The following is a 23,991-nucleotide window of genomic DNA, read 5'->3' on the forward strand; positions in this document are numbered from 1 at the left end:
GAAAAAAGGAGTGTTGGAGAGGGCTTGTTTTCAAACCTTTTCTACCTCTGCATAAAAGCCAGGATCGTATTTTTTCTTTCAAAAGACAGCTGGTATTTTTTGCATGACTTTGTCGTCCCCAGAAGTAGGAGGCTTTAGGAAAACTACCTTCTATGAAGAGCCATAGTGACAAAGCTTTTAGTGCAGTGAGTTTCAGCCCTCTTGGTGCAGTTCCTAAAAGGCGGACAGTTATTGCAGAGGGCTGTCCCGCCAACCAGGGTCACAGCCTGCTGTCAGGAAGCCTGGGATGAAACCAGGGTCAGAGGCTGGAAGCTTCTGCCAGAAGCTGCTGTCCTGATTCGGGAATGATTCTGCTTGGGAGCAGCAAGAACAGCGCTGGTGTGGGGGTGACAAGCAGCGTTTGTGCGGTGCCAGGCTGAGGGCAGGGAGGGTTTGGCCTGTGGCTGCCATCCTGGGGGGCAGCTGGGGTGAAGTGAGGATGGTTGGATGTCCTGGCAGAAGCTGCCTGAGTGACAGTGAGATGTTCATCCCAGCTGGGGCACAGCAGTGGGATGGGTGTGTTTTGGGATGGGGAGAGGTGGAAGCACCAGCTGGGCTGTGAGTCTCAGCCCGCTCTGGTGGGGTCCCTAGGAGCAGTGCATGCCATGGCTCCTGCCTGGATGGATCCCAGACTGGTCAAGCTCAGTCTGGGGACTGCTCTCCTCCCACAAAAGCATTGCTTTCCTCTGCACACCCTCCCAGCAGCTTTCTGCAGCCTCCTGACATGTGTTTTGTGTTAGTTCCCCAACCCCCCAGAAGGTCAGGAGCTGGCTGGAAAGGATGTTATCAAATTCAGAGGGAGCATTTCATTTCCTAGTTAGATTTGGATCTTTTAAACTTCTAAGCTTGTCTCATTTCAAAGATGGGAACAGAAGAAAACATCTCTTATTATTTTTGGAGAACATAATGTATTTTGGCTTCACAAACCAGCTTTAACAGAGAATGTAGAAATTCAAAGTGTTCAAGGGAGTTAAAGTCCAGGATGATGTCCTGCACCATGAGACTGCTGCTGATGCAGAGGTGACTTCAAACACACCCTCCTTGAGGACACATTGCTGTGGAAATGAAACTGGGAAGTGAAACTGAGTTCATCATGGGCACAGTGGTGGAAGGTTTCCTGCAGGCACGATGGCACAGAGACTGCTTAGCCACATCAGCACTGTGTGTGCCCGTGGGAGAGCTGGGACTGGGAACGGGCAGCACACTGTGCTGCAAAATGGGAGTACTGGGTAACACACTGCAAATCAGAGCTCTGGGTCACTGTCACCAAAAGCCTCGCTGCCACATTGACCTGGGACTCCTCTCAGTTTGTGTATTCCCACTTCTGGTGCTCCAGGTGGATGCTGAGAAGTGGGATGACTCTTACTGTGCCCATATGAAAAAGAAATGTTTCTCATTCATGGAGTTTCTCCAGTCTCCAGGCTCTGTGGGAGATGGATGGTACCAGAAGTGTAGCTCATGGCTTGCAGGAGTGTGGCACCTTTGCCACCGAAGGTCAAGATGGAAATTCCTGCTCTTGGCACATTGACCACAATGAGCTTCAGCCAGTGACTTCTTGCACACTAGGCCAGTGTGGCCAAGGCAGGAAACACATGTCAGCGTGTTTTGACATTTTAAGCTCACACCCCACACTTAGTCATCCTCATGCAGAATGGCTTTTTCTTCATCCCCATCAATAAACAAAACCACATCCTTTAAGATGCTATTTCTTAAGTTTTCCAATCACAGTGGTTTAATAGGGTGCATTATTTGCAAATGGCCATTTCCCTTCCCCAGGACAGTAATTTCAGGCTCCACCTCCAGCTTGCCCAGGGCTGGAAGGGATGTGCAGTCTTTCTAGCCTCCTATGACCTAGCTCTGATGCTGTTAAAAATGGAATCATTTTATGGTCCAGAGACAGATTTCCTCTGGAGTTACCTCTTGTGCTGCATTCTGTGGTGTCCTAGGAGAACTGAGGGATGATATGAATACCATCAACTTGCTTCTCTTGGTCTTCACAGTTCAAATTCAAGCCTGAGCACATTTTCTAACTGCCAGCTGATTTGGATTCTTTGAAATAATGCCATTTAAGAAAACCATAGTTTATAGCTAATTTGGACACACACATTGCCATGGAGCCACCAAACCTGCTGTATGTGAGAGCCCAATCACCTGAATTAATTGTGAATAAAAGCCAGACACCCCATTTGGTTTCCTTGTGAAGTGGTGGTCCTGGGAGTCCCCACTCTGCAGCTTCCCCCCAAACAGCAGCAGCTGTGGATGTAGCTGAGCCCATGGGCTCAAACCTGGAGCTTTCTGTCTGGAGAAAGGGCAAGGCTGTCATTGTGAAGGCAAGCAGAGCAAGGGATTTTAATCTCCATCAGATGTGGGCACAGAAGGAGGTCACCTCTAGAGATCTTGTAAACATAATCTCCTTTGTCCAGTAATGTTTGAATATGCAGGCTGGATCCAAAGCAAACGGTGGGAGTGCAGAGGAGGCTGTAGAAGGACACCTTGTGATGTGCTGGGATATCTGAGATGCCTAGTGAAACAGAAGGTGCTCCCATGACTTTTGGCAAGGGATACAGCTTGGCAATCCACAGCCTCTGGTAATCTTGGCACGGTGGGAGAGGCAGGGAGATCTGTGGGTTTGTGTTGGTGAAAGGAGCATGTATATAATTTATCATGTCTGGGGTGCTCGAGGCTCTTGCCAGTGGAAAAGCTGAGCTGTAATTAGGTTGCTGATGAGCACTGTATACAAACCCTTCAGCTCTATAAACTGTGCCTGCAAAGGCATCCCTTCTAGGGACTGGCCACGGAAGAATTTGAGCAGTCTCCAGCAGATGGATGTCTCTCTGAAACCAGCTGCTCGGTGGACAGCCACTTCACCTACTGTCACTGACAGCTTTGGAGCCTGTTGGCTTTCTCAGCCCTTCACTAAACCCTGTAGCCCCGAGGAAATGCTTCAGTGGAGGAGAGACCTTACTGGACTGGTTTCTTCATTGATTTCTGCTGTGAGCTGCCCTGAGCTGCTCCCTGGTGGGGGGTTTAGCTGGCCCCAGCAATCTTCATGGCTCTGACTGGGACACAGAGCTCTTGTTTGGATACAGGAAATAGTGTTTATTGATTTTTTTTTTTTTTTTTTCAAAATTTTAAAAGAACTTATTAAGTAAAACTGTTAAGAAGAAAGAGAAGGAAATACTTTATGAAGTGGGCAACCTGCTAGGCTTTTTGCTGCTAAACTCTGGGCTCAAAACCAGCAAGGAAGAACTATTCCATTCTTAATATCTCCATTCTTAATATTAATTTAATATCTTAATATCCATTCCATTCTTAATGTCTCTTGATATAGACAAAGAAGAGAATATTTAATACAAAAGTAGGAAGGGGGAGGTGCCCATTTGTCTTGAGCAACTATAGAGGAGTATGTACTTTCTGCTGCTAAATGTATATATTAACTTGATATTTAGATGCTTCCCATCAGCATCTTTTTGTTGCCCTGCCAGGTAAGATCTCTCTGGCAGCTCTTCCTGCTGGGCTGCTGGACCCTCCCAACCACATCACCCATTGGTGGCCCCGAATTCTGCTGACACCTCTCCCCTGCTCTCACCTTCAGGTCACGGGGAGTGTCACTGCGGGGAGTGCAAGTGCCACGCCGGGTACATCGGGGACAACTGCAACTGCTCCACGGAGATGGACAGCTGTGTTTCCAGCGATGGGCAGATGTGCAGCGGCCGGGGTGCCTGCGTCTGTGGGAAGTGTCAGTGCACCGAGCCAGGGGCTTTTGGAGAGACCTGTGAGAAGTGTCCCACCTGCCCAGGTGTCTGTAGCACTAAAAGGTACTCACAGTTCAGGAGGATTTCTCACTGGTGGGAAGGGCAGCTCTTCGGTTCCTGGGAGACCTTTCAGCTAAGGAATTACTCCTGCTTTGTTAAATGTGTGATCACTTCCAGGCAAGCCTACTGCTGCTAGGAGCCCATGCTAAGCAACCTGCCAGCATCCCAGCTAGAGCAGCAACAAGTCTTTTTGCCCTAGTGCTCATGGAGATTCATGTCCCTGTTCATTTCAGGTGCTGTCTCACTGCAGGAAAGACTGGCAACCCCAGTTTTGCTGCACTCTGAGCTGCAGATGTCTGGGTACAGAGAGCTGCAGAGGAGGGGAGGACTGGAATCTGAATCACTGCCCCTGCCTCACAGCAATGAAGGTGCCTCAGACTAGCACAGAGCAGCAGGACTGCCTGCCTTGATCTCGGGCAGGATGGATTTTGCAATAATTGACATCCAAAGGGCAAACAGATCCCAAACCTACCAGGTGCTTTGCACCTTCATTGAATCCTAAATAAATCCATCCTTGCAACGGAGATGCTTGGCCCTGAAGCTGTTCCTTCCTTGTGGTGCAGATGTGCAGCCTCCAGACCAGCACCCAGGGAGTCTCTTCCCAAGGGCTGAATCCCTATGCTCTCATGCAGTTTCTGACATGTGCTTAATCCTCCCCTCTGTGTGTTCCTGCAGGGATTGCATTGAATGCAAGCTGTTTAACTCAGGAAGACTGGCTGATAACCAAACCTGCCAAAAGCACTGCAAGGATGAGATCATCACCACTGTGGATGTTCTTGGTGAGTTGGCAGCAGCAGGATTGCCGGTGGTGGGAACTGGTGGCTGTGGCATTGAACTCTTCTTAACCAGACTAAGACTTACCTGTAAAGAAATGTATGTGTGTAGGTAGTGTGTGTATGTGTGGTGTATGTGACACTCTCTCCAGGCTGTAATCAATACTGAAGTAAAAAACTCTTTGATTTTAAATAACATCTAATCACTACTGCCAGTTCAGGGAGCAAAGAGAGTGGGATGAGGTTACATGAGACAGACGAGATGAGTCATGAGAGAGTGCAGAAGGACAAAGTATCACCCAAAAAAAGATGTTTTCTAATCTTCTGAGGTTTTATCTTGGAAGAAGTGAGCTTGTAAGAGAAAGCAAAGCTGAGTCTTGCTTTGGTGGAGCTGACTGCTACAAGTCCCCCTGGTAATCTCCAGCCCTTTGTCTCCTCTTGTAGAGATCACCCCACATGTGCATCTCTCAGCAGATGACTTTCTCCCTGCTCTTTTCAAGATATGTTCTGGGAATCCCTGGTTGGGGAGTAGAGAGGATCCAGACTTGTGACAGATTTAATCACAATCCTGATCTTGGCCGTAGCAGTATCTCTTGGAGGGAAGGATATAGATCAAGCAGGGATAAGTTACTGTCTGCATCTGGCGTTTCCTCCTCTTCCTTAGTTTATAGAGGTGGGAGTCCCGCACCTTGCTCAGCCTTTCCCCCACTTCCTCCTAAGCTGTCTGCAGGAGATGTTTTTCCCATTGACTCCTCTCACATCCAGTGTCCAGCGTTTAAATTATGACCAGTGGAGTTTCCTACCCTTCCCTTTGGGACACTTACCCTCATTCTCTCCATTCACCCTGCAGTTTAGCAGGGAGTGCACCTGCAGCAGCACACTGTGAGAGGCTTGGAAGTTCAAAACACACAAAGCTCCTTTCTAATACCTGTCTGGCCAGCAAATATTGGGAATCAAAGCTCATCCCTTCTGCCTGGTTAGTGTACTATGCCAAAATCAGCTTTTGTTCTGCCTGCTCCCTGGAAGGTGAGGGTGGGCTGTAGTTTGTCAGCCCCCTGCATGGTTTTCAGAGAAAAAAAACTAGCCATATTTCTGCTTTAAGACGTTTTTGGGAATTACGCTTATGCTTCTGTTGAACTGTTGCAGTCAGATTGCACATAGTGCTGAGATCTCGGGAGCTCAAGGCACTTTGTGGCTTGGAGATCTGGGCTGCTAGAGAAAGAGGAAAGGCAAAATATTCCTAAAGTTCTTGTGGACTGTGGACTTCTTCACAGGCAGACTTGGCCAAATCCTGGTTTTCAAGTGCTTTTGTATAATTCAGCACATATTACAAATCCCGGGCTGAAAGGCAGAATGCTGATATTTGTCACAGAATACATAGGTCTGTATTGTCCTGGCAGAGGAGGATGGGACCTTCTTAAATATCAAATTGCAGTGAACACAGCCTCAAACACCCCAGCTGCTTTTTGACTCTGGAAATGACAGTCAGGGCTTCAAAGCTTTGTAGAGCAGAGGCTCTGTCATTGGACTCATGAGCCAGAATGCTGCCTCAAGGGAGGCTTGTATGCTTTGCTTTGGACTCTGCAGGACCTCCTTCACTTCTGCAGTATTACCTTGGCATTCCTGACAGTTCCAGAGAGGAGCTTTCAGTGTGAGAGGAACGTGACAGGTCCTGCTCCAAGCTGAACCTGGCAGCAGCACACATCAGTGGATCTGAAAACTCAATGGAGCCCTCGCACCTTTCTCTGTTGACATCTGATCTCTGAAACCTAGTAAAGATCAACAGAAATCATTACTATTGAGACTTAGATCACTGTATCTTTTACTGAAATAATGGTGCAAGGATGGGAGTGAAAGCAGCTAGAGCTGCAGGAACTAAGATCTGCTGCTCAACTCAAAAGGGCATTAATCAAGAAACATGGAAGTATTATCTCTATTAATCTAATCAGTACTTTGCTTTGTAACAATCAGCACTTTTCCATGCTTTGCTACCGCTGTGTAGATAGAGCAGGTTTTCTGGTCCCAGGGTAGGAACAGCTGAGGTTTGTCCACACCAGGAACGTGTCAGGACTCACCAGAGGGGCAGCTGCATCTGAGCTCAGCTGTTGAAATGGGGGGTATTAATCTTTTAATTGGATACAGGTCAAAAGCATTGAAAGGAAAAGCAAACAGACAGGAGAGAGCTAAGGGGCTGGCATAGCAGTGGCCATTAATGCAATAATTTTTCAGCATGACAGGCATGGATACAAGAGCTGTGGAAAGCTATTTCCAGGCACCTAAGACAAGGTCATGCATGTCTGCCAGCCAACAGCACTGGCTCCCCAAATTCCTCTCCCATGAAACTCTCAGCCCTTGCAGGCTTGCAGAGTTGTGCTCCTGTCCTAGCCAGAGATGCTCCCCCAACTCCTTCCAGTCACTGTCCCTGCAATATCACCCCTTAGGCTAGATCTGCACACCTTAGGTGTTGGCTTTGCTCAATCTTAAATTGTTTCTGTGAAGCAGCCTTCCTCAGGCAGCACCTCACAGCGACCAGGCTCTGTCTGGTGCTATGGTGTGTCAGACACAAACACACAGCGCATGGTCCCAGGAATGAAAATCCTCTCATTTCTTGCAACTCCCACATCTACACATCATCCTTTCAATCAACTCCTCCCTTCTCCCTCCCTTCCTCCTCCCCTTTCCCATTTTCCTTTTTTATATCACTCTTTAAAAACAAACTTCTCAGCCGTTTCCGGAGCTGGAACCATTCGGTACAGCTGGAGCACAAGCTGGCCATGGGCTGCTACTGCTGCTGGCCCTGAGTCGGTGCCCCTTGTTTTCCCTTTCCCTTCCCTTCTTCCTTTCCACTCTTCAAGAAATTTAGCAAATTAAGAAGGAAACGCCATTTTTTGCCAAAGCAGACTTGCATGAAGAAAGAATGTGTGTGTGTGAGGTTGAGTCTGTTTGTTATGTGATGTTTGCCAAGTGCCACATTTTCTCAAGCAGTAAATCCGGACACTGCTCAGTTACAATTTGTATGAGTTGTGATCAAACTGTGCTGCTTTCCAGGCTTACTCCCCATTCCTTTGCTCCCAGGCATCCCTGGAAAGCTCTGCTTATCTTGCAGGGGAGAGATGTGCTAATTCCTAATATTAAACCTGCCAACTAAGTCAGCCAAGTGCTGTATTGCAGCTTGAGACTTAGCCTATTAGACACGGCGACTAGTTCAGAATCGGGGAACCCATATCTTTGCAAGTTGTTAGGGGGGAATTATGTTAAAAAATAGAAGGTGTTGGAAGCATTTATTTGAAAAATTAGGGTGCAAAAGTTCTGCAGTATTTAGGATTTTTTAAAAATATATAAAAACTTATAGAAAATCCTGTGATTCTTGTATCTGGTTCCAGAAACGGATGACCCCAATGCAATCCTCTGCGCTTACCCAGTGAACAACTGTGTCATGAAGTTCACCTACTTGGAGCTTCCCAGTGGGAAATCCAACCTCACTGTCCTCAAGGAGCCAGGTTGGCCCCCCCTTGGGTTTCTTTTTTGACAGCACTGGCTGCCTCAGGAGAGGTGATGAGCTGCTGGGGAGCCTGGTGGGTTGCAGAAAGGCTGGCTGCATGTGTGAGCAGATAAGCCAGGGTGATTTAAATTGAAGTGTTTTACTGCGATGAAACCCAGCTCCAAATGCTCCTAACTTAGTAAAAAAAGAGCTATGAGAGTAAACCTTGCACCTGAGCCATCAGCATTGCCAGCAAGTGGCTGAAGAGCTTTAGGAGGCTGAATTAAATGGAGCCTATTTAATTTAGAAAGAAGCAGGCACAAAGCATGCTTGATTTGGAGATAAAGTCCCTGGGAGCAAAAACATCAAAAGAGGACACCTGGCGTGGCTGCCAGTTAAGTCAGGATGTTGGGAAAGCCCTGCACCACGTAAGGATTTCCATGCTGCCAAAGAGCTCTGATGCAGACAGTGTAAGGGCTGGGTGTCCCTACTCCCCTCCCCTGTTCCCTGCACAGGCTGTGCAGACAGCTGTGCTTCCTGGCATAATTTTAATCATATGCAATGCAGTTGCTCGAAGAAAACCCCTTGTGGTGTTGCAGGACAAGCTGGCAAGCATCCAGCAGTAGCTTCTTGTGATCTGCTCTGGTCCTCTGAGGCACGGGCCAGTATGGGAAAGACTGAGATTCCTCATGTTCTATTTCAATTGTGCTGCAGCTTGCACTTAATTGAAAGACCGGTTGATTAGCTGACAGTTAATGTCCTTATTTAAAGTCGGTAGTAATCACCTGTCTCTGTGTGGGAGAAGCTGAGCTGGCTTTTGCCAGAGGCACCTTAGTGTCCCACATGGGTGACCTGGCATTAAAACACTGCGTCACTGTTGGACAGTGGCACTGCAGCCCGACAACGTGACATCCCAGCTCTGGTGACATCCATGAGAGGTGTCCCTTTGACCTGCCTCTAGCCAGGAATTTATTTAATAAAAAACAACAACAACAAAAAAAAACTAGTTTGATTTCAGAGGGGACTGTTGCTTTTTTTAATTTAGCCACTGCTGCTAGTGCTGCCTGAGGTCACTTTCTCAGTGGCTGCAGTCCAAGTTATTACATCCCGGTATCCTGATCCGGGATACACTCACACCAGAGCTAATTAACTTTTCTCCCTCACTGTCAGCCTGCAGCTCAGCCCCCAGTGCTGTGACCATCGTGCTGGCTGTGATTGGCAGCGTGGTGCTGATTGGCATCATCCTGCTGGCGCTCTGGAAGCTGCTGGTCACCATTCACGACAGGCGGGAGTTCGACCGGTTCCAGAGCGAGCGTTCCCGCGCCAGATATGAAATGGTGAGCCAGGGCTGGGGGTGCTGCTGGTGTATGGGGGAGTAATTAGGATGCTCTGGCAGCAAACAGCTCTGCAGTGATGGAGAAGGGTGGCAGGTACTAAGGATGCAGGTGTTCATTCCCTGTGGTGCCTTCAGGGTCCAGCATCTTGCACGGCCTTCTCCTAGGCAAGTTATAAATGCTTAGCACAACTATACTCAGCCTTTGGTTTCATCATCTATTTCCAAGCAGAGCTGGAGGCTGAAGGGGAGACTGTGGTGGCAGCCACATTGGTCAGGTCTGTGAGGGAGCCCTTCTGGGAGGCTTTGGGTGGAGATGCTCAGCATTGGAGGGCAGGGCCTCTGCCTGCAGGCAGGATGGAAGGTGGGTCTGATGGACCAGCTTTAGATAAACAACACTGCTTTTGGATCCAAATGTTCAGTTTACTCAAAGCCAAACACAGTGCTGTCACCAAACTAATTGTTATGTTTTTACCATGACACGGACTTTGTTCCTCATCTTTGTTCTTTTGTCTGCTCCTTTCTCCAAAGGCATCCAATCCTCTCTACCGAAAGCCGATTTCCACGCATAACGTAGAGTTCACGTTCAACAAGCTCAACAAATCTTACAATGGTACAGTTGACTGAAGGGGTCTCAGTGCCTGGCACTGCCATGGACAATTGCTTCAATGGCCGGGCTGCTTCCCCACTTGAAGATGGGATTCTCTTCAGGGGCGAGAATCCCTTACGACGGGACTGGTCGATGACCAAAGCCTGTTATTTGCACAGTAAGGAGAAAGGTCTGGTTCATTCTGGAGGCACAGACATGAGGGCAGGATGCCTGCCTGTGTTGATGGACTCTGAGCCGTGTGCATCTCCATACCCCAGCTTTCCAGATGTATTAAACCTGCCAACTAAGTGAACCAAGTGCCATATTGCAGCTTTAGACATATCCCGTTAGAAAAGGTGACTAGGTCAAAAATCAGGGGAACCCACTCCATCACAAGTTGTTAGGGGGGAATTAGCTTGAAAACAGGGTCTTGGAACCATATGTGTAAGAAATTAGGATAAAAAAGCTCTGCAGTCTTTAGGATTTTTTTTATATAAACCCGAAAATAAAACAGTTGTGCATATATGATGCTGTGAGTAGAGTTGATTGTTTCTTTACTGAGCCCCCCACCAGAACTGGAGCTTGCTCCTCCTGCCAGCAGCAGTGGTGCTGCTTGATGGATTTATTAATAGAGCCTTATCAGTCAAAGCATGGCTATAAAACATGGAGCTGGAGCTGCAGGGACTGCCACAGAAGTTGTGTTGATTTAATACTGGTGTTGACCTGGGGCAGGGAGTGCCTCAGGGAGCTCCTGCTCTGAGCCAATGGTGTTAAACAGATTGGAAATTGGTGGGAGCCCAAGGGAAAGGGAGTTTAGCCTGAGGAAATTAATATAAACACCCATTCCTTACGGTGTGCAAGTAGGTGTCCAGCCCGAGTGGCTACAGGAGGGCAGCTGGGAGCACACAGCAGCTCATCCAGACTGCAGACTTTTTACCAGAAGACTGTTGCTGTGAGGTCCAGTGGAGCCCAGCTGGAAACGCAGGGGAGCCCTGAGCTTTTGGCTGGAAAGGGAGCTGGATAAAGACCAGTGTTGTTGCTTCACAACGTATCTTTTGCTTTGGTTTTTTGCTTTTTTTTTTTTAATTTTTTCCCCCCAAACCATTCCCCCAGCCCTGTCTGTTTTCCTCTGGAGCTGGGGTTTGGGTTACCCTGCTGACAGCTGTAGCTTTAAACCCACACAGACAGGGCTGCAGCCACTGCAGGAGAGAGAAGCTGGAGCAATTGCTACTGCCTGGATTTTTTTTTTCTTCTTTTTTTTTAAATTTCTTTTTTTCTTGTCTCTTCACCCTGAACAGATCATGCAATAGCCAGCTGAAGGAAGCTTGCCAGGGAAAAGCAAAAACAAATGGTGTTCATTGTTTTGACTTGCTCTTCTCATTGGAAAAGGGCCATGGGCCCATCCTTCCGGATTTTTTTGTGTTTTTGCCTCTATAAACAGAAGCTCTTATTTGTTCAGTAAAAACAGCTCTCCTTCAAGAATTTTATGGCCCACCCCCTCCTACAAGCAGCACTGAAGAAATGCAGCTGACCATACTAAAAATATCTCAGAACTGGGATTTGTAGGAGGGCAGCAAGTGGCAGCATCGGTGCTAATCAGGTGGAGTAAAAAACTCAAAACCTCAGACAAATTAAATCTATACCATCTTCCCACCTGATTCCACTAAATCTGCCCTAGCAGGGGAAGAGGGTGCATACATCCATCTGAAAACAAGTGCAGGAGCAGGCTCTGGTGAAATGCTGCCTTCGTGTAACCCACCATGGGTGGGCTGGAGGCTGTGCCTCTTCCCCGCAGCACCAAGCAGCAGGACAGGCCTGAGTACTGCACAGGGGCAGCTCTTCAGAGCTCCACGTCTCCTACACAATAATGAAGTCCAGGCTAAAGTTTGCAGGCTGAGAAATTGCATTTTGAATACCTGGGACTAGCCCTGCCACCTGGAAAGGAGCATCCATGGGGCAAATTTGGGGGTTGTGGTCATCCCACTGCCACGTGCCGAGATGGCAAGAGAGATTTCATCACTGACACAAAAGAAAAAATAGAAAGCAGTCAGAAAATAATCAGCCTAAGGAGACAGCAAGTTTTAGCTTGGTTCACATGGCTGCCTCATGCAATTCATACTGCCCCAGGCAAGGAAAGGGGGAGCAGGAAGGAAAGCCCAGGGAAAGGAAGGACAGGAATGCTTTAAACCAGCTTTGCCACCCAAAGCAGCAAACGCTGTGAATACAGTCCTGCTTCAGTTAATTTGTGGGGAGTTTAAAAACAAATCCACCCCTTTGCACTCTGAAAGGAGAGGCACAGGCAGTGCCCCCCTGCCACCCTTTCCCTTGCACTCTTGCAGATTACCTTTGTGCTGTGGCATTTCCCACAACACTGGGTTAGGGCTGAGAGGCTGGGCAATCCAGGCAGTTGTAGGGAGCCAAGATTTGACTCATTGCTAAGGGGTGGTTTGGGCAGGGAGAGTGGAAAAAAGCAGAGAAAAGGCTTGGGGACTGGGCTGCAAGTGCCCTCTTTCCCCTGCACAGGGAGACAACTCAGCTGTAAAGCAGAGTGGTCTGCAGAGTATTCAGGGAGCAATGTGGGACCAAATAAGCAAGGGAAGGGTGCCACAGGCCTGGCTACTAGGCCAGTGTACAAAAAGAAAGGAATAGGGTTGATGCTGCCAGTGCTGCCTGTGCAGCTTCTCACAAATATTCATATATTCAGCTTCTCCACGAGGTTGCATCTTAAAAAAAGGTAAGGAAGCACTGCTAAGGCTTTGTGTTACTGGGTAAGAAGATCTGCCTTTACCCTTGCAAGGGTAGTGCCAAGCACAGTCATGGGAGTGGTGTATTTCAGTCAGCAGCAGCTTATTTGTGTCTGTAAATATATGCAGCCTGACCACAGCTAGCATTCCTGAATGAAAGCTCCAGCAGAAGGCATCAACGGGTCAAATGTGACGGAAAATGTCAGTGCTTGTCTAGCCAAGCTGGAATCCGGATGTCCTTGCAACATCATCTCCTCCTGTTTCTCCAGCCACAAGTGACTGCTGCTGCTGCAGGGTTGCTGGGGCTCACCACTGCCTTTTCCCTGTGCTGCTGGTCTGGGGGAGGACACAACATCATTCCTTGGGGAAAGTCAAGGCCAGTGGCAGCAATATTTGTTTTGTTAATTGTGGAGATGCAGAACATTCTCTGTTACACAAGCCTGAGTGAAGCATGTTTGTCTGCATCCTCATTGCCCTTTACAGTGGACTAAGAAGATGCTCAGCAGCTGAAGGCAAAGCCCAGGCTTTGGAAGATGAATGCTCCACACTCTTGAACTTACTTAACCTTGTGTTTCTCCAGCCAAGTGGAAAGTCAAGGAGCTACGATGTTGAGAGAAAAATCACTAAGCTGCCTGCAGGAAATGCCACAGCGAGGTAACTCACTGCATCTGCAGCCCAGCACCATCTCCATACCTGAACGCACAAACTGGAATTGGCTGCTGTTCTCCTCTCCACTCCCAACCTCCCGTCCCTTTCTGCATGCCCACTAGTTTATGCTGGTGTCCACTGGATGCAGCCCATCAGAAACTTGTCCATTCAGCTGTCATGACCCAGGATCACCAATCTGTGTGAGGGCAAAGGTTGCAACCATGGGTTTGCAGGACCCTGTCATGCACAAGGACATGGAGCCTTTATTTCCTGAATTACTTTATTGTGTTTTAATACAAGTCACCGCTATCAAAGCGAGCATACTGATGATTAGCAAATAACTACTGTTACAAATAACTACTGTAAGGCTGTTGTGGTTTAACCCCAGCTGACAACTCAGCCCCTCACAGCCACTCTCTCACTCTGTCATGGTGGGATAGGGGAGAGAATCGGAAGAGTAAAAAAGTGAGAAAGTGTGGGTCAAGATAAAAGCAGTTCAATAAGTAAAGCCACAGCTGCATGCAAGCAAAGCAAAACAAGAAATTAATTCCTTCAGAGTCTGACTAACAGGTGTTCAGCTAGTCCCAAGAAAACTGAGCTCCTTCACGCCTAACAGTGACTTGGGAAGACAAACACCATGACTGTGAACATACCCCCCCTTCCTTCTTCCCCCAGTTCTATGTTCTGAGCATGATGCCATATGGTCTGGGATGTCCCTCTGGTCAGGGCTGTCCTGGCTGTGTCCCCTCACAACTCCTTGTGCACCCCCAGCATCCTCACTGGTGGGGGTTGGGGGAGGAGCAGAAAAGGCCTTGAATCATTTAAGCTCTGCTCAGCTGTAACTAAAATGTCTCTGTATTATCAACACTGTTCCCAGTAAAAATCCAAATTGTGCTAGCTGCTCTGAAAAAAGATTAACTCTATCCTAGCCAAAACCAGCTCAAGCAAATATATATTTCAACAGCAGCAGAAATCAATATTAGCAGTAAGGAATATTAGTAGCAAGTCTGTATTTCAATTTTACAAGTCACCATAAATTTACTTATAAAGTGGCAAAAATAATTACCAGTAATTGTTATTTAGGACAAGAGGAAATGGCTTCAACTTGCACCAGGGGAGGTTTAGATTGGATATTAAGAAAAGTTTCTTCACTAAAAGGGTTGTCAAGCTTTGGAACAAGATGCCCAGGGAAGTGATGGAGTCAACAAACCTGGGGGTGTTTAAAACGCAAGCAGGTGTAGCACTTTGGAATGTGGTTTAGTGGTGGACTTGTCAGTGCTGGGGTAACACTGGGGTTCGATGATCATAAGGGTTTTCTCCAACCTAAATGATTCTGTGGTTTTATGATTCTAATCTAACCCTTTCTTACTTGGAGTGAAGAGGTTATGGTTAACTTTGCAGGTATTTGAACAACAGACAGTGTGCTCAGAAAGGCAGCAACCCTCCTTTTGTGCTTTCAGTTCCTAAGGTTATTGGATGGCAGCACAGACTAAAAATATATACACGATAATTCTGAAGGCCTTTTCCAACCTAAATGATTCTGTGATTATATGCATGTCAGTATATATATATGTGTGTGTGTATATTTGTGTGTATGTGTGTGTATACATGTGCACATACATATATAAAATTTACACAAACTGTTGCTGGTACCAAGTGCTTGTCAAACCCATCCCAGGAGTGGGGACAGCTGACAATGGCTTCACAGTGTATTGGGTCTGACTGAGACAGAGCTCATTTTCCCTTAGCAGCTCTCACTGTGCTGTGCTTTGCAGTGGGAGCTGGAAAGGTGTTGATAACACACCAGTGCTTTGGTTACTGCTCAGCAGACCTGTCCCTCTGACATTGCCCCCCCATCAAGGGGCTGGGAGTGGGCAAGATCCTGGGAGGGGACACAAGCAGGCCAGCTGACCCAAATTAGCCAAAGGGATATTCCATACCGTGTGATGTCAGCTCAGCTATAAAAGCTAAGGGAGGGAGGAGGAACAGGGAGGCATTTGTTACTCTACAATGTTTGCCTTCTGGAGCAACCACTCCACATGCTGAAGCCCTGCTTCCTGGGAAGTGACTGAACATCGCTCGCTGATGGGAAGTAGAGATTGACCTTTTCCCTTTGCTTGTGCGCGCGCAAACTTTCAATTTTCTTTTTTATGCTTTAGTAAACTTCCTTATCTCCACCTACAAGCTGTTTTCCATCTTATTCTCTCCTGTGTCACACTGGGAAGAGCAGCAATAGGGCGGTTCAGTGGGCACCTGGTGCCTGGCCAAGATCAGCACACTACGGTCTTTTTTGGTGCCCAGACGTGGGGTGAGATAAAGGCAGTTATCTATAGCTATATATCTGTATCTATACTGCATGCTGTAGTAAAAAGTAAATCATAGTTATAGAGTAGCAAGCTCTTGTGCAAGACACAGAGTTTGTCAGCTGCGCTGCTTATCTCTTCATTTTGCTGAGTTTGGGAACATGTTAACAAGAACAATGGCTCTGTGCTTTGCTCTTACACTGATGGCCTTGTTATGTGTGGGGAGCTATTTTCTGGGGATGGTGACTGATGTGAATGCTTTTATAATGCAGGCTCCCATGGTCTTTGCTCATCCTTATGTAAGCCGTTTAATACTGTTAATAATATTAGCTAATACTGTTGGCATGCTATGGAGTTCATGGAATCTGGCATCATCCTGGGGTAGGAGAAAACAGATTTTAGGTGAGGAGATATTGAAAGATGCCCTGAGGCATACAGTTCCTGGGTGGCAAGGTGCATGGAAAGATTTGGGCAGGTTCCTAGGGCGGTTATCACCTCCCATTTCCTGGGACTTTACACCTGAACAGGTAATCAACCCTGACAAACTGACCCGACAACTGATAGAAGGGTGCCTTGCCCACCCCACTGAACACCAGCAGCTTCTTGCCCTGTACTGGGGCCTGGCCTGTGCCTACCGAGCCACTGTTCAGTACTCTCAGAGGACTGTGGTTGAGGCAGGAACCCAAACTGCATTTGAGGACACAGTGGCTGAGCCAGAGAGTCAAACCACAGCAGCTGCAGTAACTGCCCCAGAAGTGAAAGAGAAAAAATGGAAAACACAAGTTACACACCCTCAACATCAATTAGTAAAGGAGGAAGAAGAAGAGGAAGAAGAAGGGGAAGTAACAGTAGGAAAGGAGGGGTTAGATCAAGAGGCAGGTCCTTCAACAATGAAATCAAAAGGAGTGAGGCAAACCAAACAAGAAACCGAAGTTACTCGGTCCCTGACCTCATCAGAACTTCGAGACTTGCGAAAAGATTACAGCCGCCAGCCAGGTGAGCCGATTTCTGCCTGGCTGCTTCGATGCTGGGATAATGGGGCTGGCAGACAGCAGTTAGAAGGCCATGAAGCCCAACAGCTGGGATCCCTTGCTAAAGATCGGGAAATTGAAAGAGGAATTGGAAAAGAAGGAGCAATTTGTAGCCTCTGGAGACGGCTCCTCTCAAGCGTGAGGGCAAGATACCCATTTAAGGAAGATCTTGTGAACTCCCCAGGGAAGTGGACCACTGCGGATGAAGGTATCCAGTACCTGAGAGAATTAGCAGTGCTGGAAATCATCTATAGTGATCTAAAAAGTGACAGGGTCCCTGAAGATCCAGAGGATGCCCCATGCACTATGGCCATGTGGAGGAAGGTGGTTCAAAGTGCCCCTGCATCGTATTCCAGCAGCTTGGTGTCACTGTACCACCCGCAGATGGATACACCAACCGTAGAGATGGCATCCTCCTGGCTCCGAAATGTAGAAGAAACTCTGGGCACTTCCTCATCCCTACAAGGCAGCAGCCCAAGAGGCAGCCCAAGAGATCGGTCCTCTCCTTCCCCGGTCAGAGGGAAGGGAAGCCCCAAGCGCAGGCCCCGTGGTGAGCTCTGGTTCTTTCTGCGTGACCAGGGGGAGGACATGAGGAAGTGGGTAGGTGAACCCACCTTTAAGCTGGAAGCCCGTGTCCGTGAACTGAGAGGGAAGAAAGCTGTTAAAGGGTCACCCAAGAAGACTGCCAGTGCAGTTGCCACTGAGAGACAAGACGGCAATCAGCGGTTTCCCAGACATAAAAGAACTAAAATTGCTTCCTTTCACCCTGATGAGGGAACTTCTGATCTGGCATCGCAAAGGTCAGATAGTGAATACTCTGACCAGGAACAGGAATAGAGGGTCCCTGCCTCCAGCCAGGAGGAGAGAAGGGATGACCAGGCATACTGGACTGTGTGGGTTCGATGGCCTGGCACATCAGATCCACAGAAGTGTAAAGCTTTAGTAGATACCAGTGCACATTGTACATTGATGCCATCAATGCACAGGAGTGCAGAATCCATCTGGATCTTTGGAGTGACAGGGGGATGCCAGGAATTTTCAGCATTAGAGGCCAAGGTGAGCTAAACAGGGAAGAAGTGAGAAAAGCACCCCACTGTGCTCAGAGGCCTCTTGTATCCTTGGCATCGACTAGATACTTCAAGGATCCAAAAGGGTATTGGTGGGCTTTTAGTGTAGCTACAGTAAATACAGAGAAGATCAAACAGTTATCCACCCTGCCTGGGCTCTCAGAAGATCCCTTCATTGTAGGATTGCTGCAGGTTGAATGAAGAGCAGCAAGTACCAATTGCTACTGCACCAGCAACAGTATCTCACTAACTGAGACTCTGTAACCCATCCATGAACTCCCCATCCATTAGTCTTGGAGAGCCAAGGAGTGATCAGCAGGACTTGCTCACCCTTTAACAGCCCCATATGGCCAGTGTGAAAGTGTGATGGGGAATGGGGGCTGACAGTGGACTACTGGGGCCTGGATGAAGTCACACCACCTGCGAGTGCTGGAACTTCAGTATGAGCTGGAGTCAAAGGCAGCCAAGTGGTGGCACACAGGTCACACACGAACGTGAAATGTGCTGCAATCAAGTGCACCACACCAGTGCAGTCTCCTTGGAAGAGAGGGCAGTGGCTGGGGTTCCAGGATGGAGGCCTGGAAAATTGACCACATTGGGCCATTGCCACGAACACGCCCAGGCAAGAGTTACATCCTCACCACGGCAGAGGCAACAACTGGCTGGCTGGAAACATCCCCTGTGAACCATTGCCACTGCTTGAGAGACCTTGAGATCCCCAGCCTTGAGGGATAGGTTTTGTGGCAACATGGTACTACAGAGGGAATTGAATTAGATAATGGAGCTCACTTTAAAAATAACCTCATAAACTCTTGGGCAAAGAAACATGGCATTGATTGCACATATCACATCCCTTATTACTCACAGGCCTCTGAGAAGATTGAAAGTTATAACGGACTGCTGAAAACTATGTAAAGAGTGTAAGGTAATGGGGCATGGAAGCGCTGGGATGCAAATTTAGCAGAAGCCACTTGGCTGGTCAACACTAGGGGATCTGGTAACTGCCCTGGTCCTGCCCAAACTAAACCCCTACACACTGTGGGAGGAGATGAGGTCCTTGCACACATAGGGAAGAGGGAAAGTCAGTCCATTCATTGGATTGTCTTTGCCTGAGGACCTGGGTATCTTTGGTGGGTGGTGAAGGAGGATGGGGAGACCCGGTGTGTACCTCAAGGAGATTTAACCTTGGAGGAAAAATAATCTGTGGTGTGAGTTGTATGTTGCAGGAAGTAGCAGAAATGACATGAACCGATGAAGAATGAATTTTGTGAGGAGCAAGGAGAATGCAACGACAACCTGAGCTGAGCTGGTGTCAGTGTCCAACAAGCAAGTGTGCTACTTCTCCTGTCCTGACCATTCATCCTGATGGAATGGAGCCCAAGTCATGGATCTGAAGGGATGGAGGAAGCCCATGAAATGGGAAAATAATATCTATCATTGAAAGGACAGGGGATAGTGGTTAATGAAAATGTATGTTATAGATATGGTTTAAGGATGTAGTTTAAGTTGTATGTGTGGGCAAGAAGGCATTCCAGTAATGAGAAATAAATACAATGGAACACCTGGAAGACATATAAATTATGTGAGATCTGAGCATGACACAAATGATATGGAATAAGGGGTAAACAGTGTATTAGGTCTGACTGAGACAGAGCTCATTTTCCCTTAGCAGCTCTCACTGTGCTGTGCTTTGCAGTGGGAGCTGGAAAGGTGTTGATAACACACCAGTGCTTTGGTTACTGCTCAGCAGACCTGTCCCTCTGACATTGCCCCCCCATCAAGGGGCTGGGAGTGGGCAAGATCCTGGGAGGGGACACAAGCAGGCCAGCTGACCCAAATTAGCCAAAGGGATATTCCATACCGTATGATGTCAGCTCAGCTATAAAAGCTAAGGGAGGGAGGAGGAACAGGGAGGCATTTGTTACTCTACAATGTTTGCCTTCTGGAGCAACCACTCCACATGCTGAAGCCCTGCTTCCTGGGAAGTGCCTGAACATCGCTTGCTGATGGGAAGTAGAGATTGACCTTTTCCCTTTGCTTGTGCGCGTGCAAACTTCTGCTTGTATTTTTTTTTTTTTATGCTTTAGTAAACTGCCTTATCTCAACCTATGAGTTGTTTTCCATCTTATTCTGTCCTGTGTCCTGCTGGGAAGGGGAGAAAGAGAGGCTGGATGGGCACCTGGCACCCAGCCAAGGCTAACCCATTCTGCATCTCAGAACCTGGATCAGTCTGGCATCCCTGGTGAGGGTCTGCTCTGCCAAGGAAACACCATGGAGAACAAAGATTCATGCACATTGGGATGCATCAGAGAAAGAGGCTCCATTTGGGGTAAAAAAGTAAGTCCTTTTTTATACCACAGAGACATAACCAGGCATAGGCCACCAGCACTCAGAGCAGCCAAGAGGTGCTGTTACTTCTATTTTCATCTGGCACAGTCAATAAATGATGCTGTAAATGGGACAGAACACAAGCTTGTATTGATTCTGGACACCTCACAGACCTTTAGTACAGGGTTGAACACTCTGCCTTGATTACCCACAGGGTAATGGCTGTGTTGAAAGCTAAATGTCAGAACTTGAGATGGGAATGCCTAAGGAACAAGATGTGCTGTGGTACAAGTGTCCATCCTCTGTGGTGGAAATCTCAGTGCCACAAAACCAGAACCATCCAAGGGTTAAAAAGTTGGCCACCAGCTTCACCCAGGTTCATTGTCTTACTCATAGAATGAATTAGTAAAACATGGATTAGAAAAAGAATTCAATTTTGTTATAATCAGAGTTCCCAAAAGAGGTTATGAACTATACAGCCAATTGCTTGGGTCACAGATGTCCCAATTATCATTAGTACTAAGCCAACTCTGTAGACAGCAGCATGTAGAAGTAGGACCAGTGAGATTACAGTGTCTTTGACAATTCATGTTATTAGCAATCCATGTAAGATGCCAGCGTCCACTAAAACTGCCTTTTCTACTGCCTTCTCCCAAGCATCCATGACCTGTTTATCACAGATCCATACTTCTGACACCAACTAATGCCACAACCCAGAAGGATTGCTTGGCTCATGAGTGTGCAAAGATCACAACTGTTTGTACTATGTCTGACTCTGTCATGCACAAAGACACAGAGAATTTATTACCCATTTTCTCTTATTCATTACAGTTTACTACTATCAAGGCAAGTATAGTTACAGCTGGCAAAACAAATATATCTACTCTACAAATTACTGCCAGAAAGCAAACAGGGATTTCCACAACAGCTGCAATCAATAGAAACATCAAGTCTGTATTTCAGTATTACACAGCCTATGACATACCACCACCTTATGCACAGTTACAGCCTTGCTCTGGCTTCCTCCTGTCCTTAGTCCTGGCCAGCCTTCATCCACAACCCTGAACTTTCACAGCTGGACTGTGGTTCATATGAGCTTATGAGAAAATGCTCAGAGCGCCACACCGGTCATGTAGGAACAGAGAATTGAGGACAAAGCCAACCCAGACACACAGGCAAGGTCACCTCTCCCAGCATGAAAACGCCTGCCAAAGGAGTTGGAGGAAAACCTGAAGCTGGAGCAGGCACCAGGCTGAGTTTTAATTTCCTACAGCATTCAAAACTGTACTTGTCACTGTGGTACAGCCTGACCAAGATCCACCAGCATGATTATAAACAAACAAACAAACCATCCAACATGTCTAGCCCATAGCCCAATCACAAGCCTTCCAAAACAGACCATTCCCTGAGACAGTGACGTCCAAAAGTCAGATCTGAAAACAAACTTCCTCTGGGTGTTTCACATTCCTTTGGTGCTATTCTCTAAATGCAATGTTTGTGTCTCTTACTAAAAAAATCCACAGCAACAAGCTTTCCACACAAACTTAAAGGGAAGTGATTCAGTTATTTTTCTGGGATTATGTTTCAAATAAATTTTCATAGACCAGGCTATGGAAAATATAATATGACCTGTCAGTTAACCAATAATAAAGCAATGTTGATACTGTGGCATACAAATAATACTTTTAAGGACAATGCTGGTTTAACTTGGCTGGTTTTAATTCAGCACAAGGTTTATCAAGATTTTGCAAGAATTTTATGTCTGAGTAAAGCAGTGTACTTATGCAGCTATACTGATTTAAGTGTCCTAGCTGGGTTCTCTAGACACAGATACCCAATCTTTGTCTGAGACACAGAGTGGACTTTACACACAAATATCAACTGCTACCTAACAATTCCTTAGTGGCTCCAGTTTGTGCTGGTCTCAGAGTTCTCAGGAATTGCTGCTCAGAAATAGCAGCAAGTCATGCAGCTTTCTGTTTCAAGCACTAGCAACGCTTGGCTACAGTCTTATTTCACTATGAAAAGAGTTATTTCCTTTCACTCCATACTCCAGAGTGGGTAAGGATCACAATTTCATATAAATGCCTACTTGCCAGTTAACATTAAACTGAAAATTTTATATATAGCCTTATGCCTCTACCACAGGCTCAATCAGATCACAGAATGAACTGCAAGAGTTTCAGATTCATATATTATGATGCAAATGAGTTTTGTAAATTGTGACCTAGTTCCCATGTTAGGAGCAGTTGGGACCAACAGCAGGGACTGTGAGATGAATGTGAGCAGCAGGGGCAAGCAAGGAAATTAACATTTGTTCTTAATTTGAAATGGATTTTTAATCACTTTCAGGTGCCTCAAAGGAAGTGCACACACTTGTTTACTGTAATCATTCTGACAGAAGAATGCATATAGGAGGTAGCAGGTTTTTGTTTTACTAATTGAAATGTCTGCGGCACTGGTGTTACATGAAGTGCCAGAACACAGCTCTTTCTGGAGGGCACAAAGAAGGACTGTGGCATGAAGTTTCCCAACTGATCCATTCCTCAGAACTTGCTTTGTAAAGAAAGTGAGTTGCATGTACCCTCTAAAAGTGACTAGATATTAGATCCCATTCATCTTTCCAAATCCAGTCGCTATTTTTTAAGCTAGAGGCCTGATAAACTCACTCTCCAAAGAGCCTGCTCAGGGATTTGTCTCCACAGCTGTCAGCCACATGCTTAAACACGATTCAGCAGGGTTAGTGGAAAATACTGAACTCATGAAATTCTGCTTGTTCTGTAACAGCGAGACCACAACAACACACTGTGCTGAGCTTCAGCCTGAGGCAGCTTTCTGATTTAAATGAGTTTTAGAATACTGTTTTAAATGTTCGAATGACATTTGAATGTTTTAAATATACCCAACAGCAAGGGTGTAACTTGTTAAAAACCAGACATTTTCATTCTGAGGATTATCTAGAGTTGGAAATTACTGGAAGCTGTAAAAACGGCAGTGTCAACACTCCCCAAAAATAGAGTCTCAGCTCCCTCTGGTGGAAAAGGTAATTTTCTGCAAAAAGGTTTAAGGGAGAAAGTCTTGTTTCTGCTACAAGCCTCAAGGCCAAGAGATCCTGAGACATCAAAAAAAATCCTGTTCACTCTGAAGGACTGGAAGTTCTTAGAAGCTGATGTGACATAGCCCATCTCACTGACTGTTGCAGAGTGTCTGAACAGGATACCCACTTCATAATCAACAAGTTCCATCTTCCACAGGGTGGAATTCTCCAGGTGTGAATTATGATACATAATCCTACTGAAGCAATTGGTAGCCCCAAGAAAAATAACACACACAACGTTCTAACATTCTCTCCACAACATCTTCAGCACCACAAGCAGTTGAGTTATGAAACAGAGCACAGGGTCACTAAAACACAAGGCATAAAGCAAAGCCCTCAGACCCCAACCTGTGTCCCTTGGTCTTAGATGTCCTGCATAAATTAAACCAACCAAAAAAAGCACCCCCCAATCTCCTATTTTCAAAGATCTGGTGAAGAGTCCAGCACTAATGACAAAAACCTCACTAAATACAGTTGTTCCTAGTTATTAACAAAAGGACCCAGTCTTCTGTGTGCTCTGGAACAGCAACAGTCCAGAACTGCATCACCACTCGTTTTTGACTTCTTGATCAAAAAAATTTTCATTGCTATTTGCACCACACACATACTAGATACACTTAAGGTTATTCCATACTTTATTATCAAAAATCATGCAAGATATTTATATTTCTCCTTTTTCACCATGTACAGTGAAAAATAAAGCCTGCAAGTATTCTAGCTATTGTCACAAAAAGTCTAATAAA

The 23,991-nt window shown here is 46.7% G+C and overlaps 1 protein-coding gene across 1 annotated transcript in view; it reads left to right on the forward strand.

Moving 5' to 3' along the window:
• The window catches only part of ITGB5 (integrin subunit beta 5), a 57,742-nt gene extending 47,187 nt beyond the window's left edge, over window positions 1–10,555 (forward strand). The window contains exons 11-15 of the mRNA XM_058840155.1: window positions 3,635–3,857; window positions 4,530–4,633; window positions 8,011–8,127; window positions 9,279–9,445; window positions 9,973–10,555. Coding sequence (XP_058696138.1) covers window positions 3,635–3,857; window positions 4,530–4,633; window positions 8,011–8,127; window positions 9,279–9,445; window positions 9,973–10,068 — 707 coding nt within the window. The 3' untranslated portion in view covers window positions 10,069–10,555. The remainder of the gene's footprint in view (window positions 1–3,634; window positions 3,858–4,529; window positions 4,634–8,010; window positions 8,128–9,278; window positions 9,446–9,972) is intronic.
• Window positions 10,556–23,991: the final 13,436 nt, after the last annotated feature.

Source organism: Poecile atricapillus, chromosome 5 (assembly GCF_030490865.1).
Source record: "Poecile atricapillus isolate bPoeAtr1 chromosome 5, bPoeAtr1.hap1, whole genome shotgun sequence".
Lineage (NCBI taxonomy): Eukaryota > Metazoa > Chordata > Aves > Passeriformes > Paridae > Poecile > Poecile atricapillus.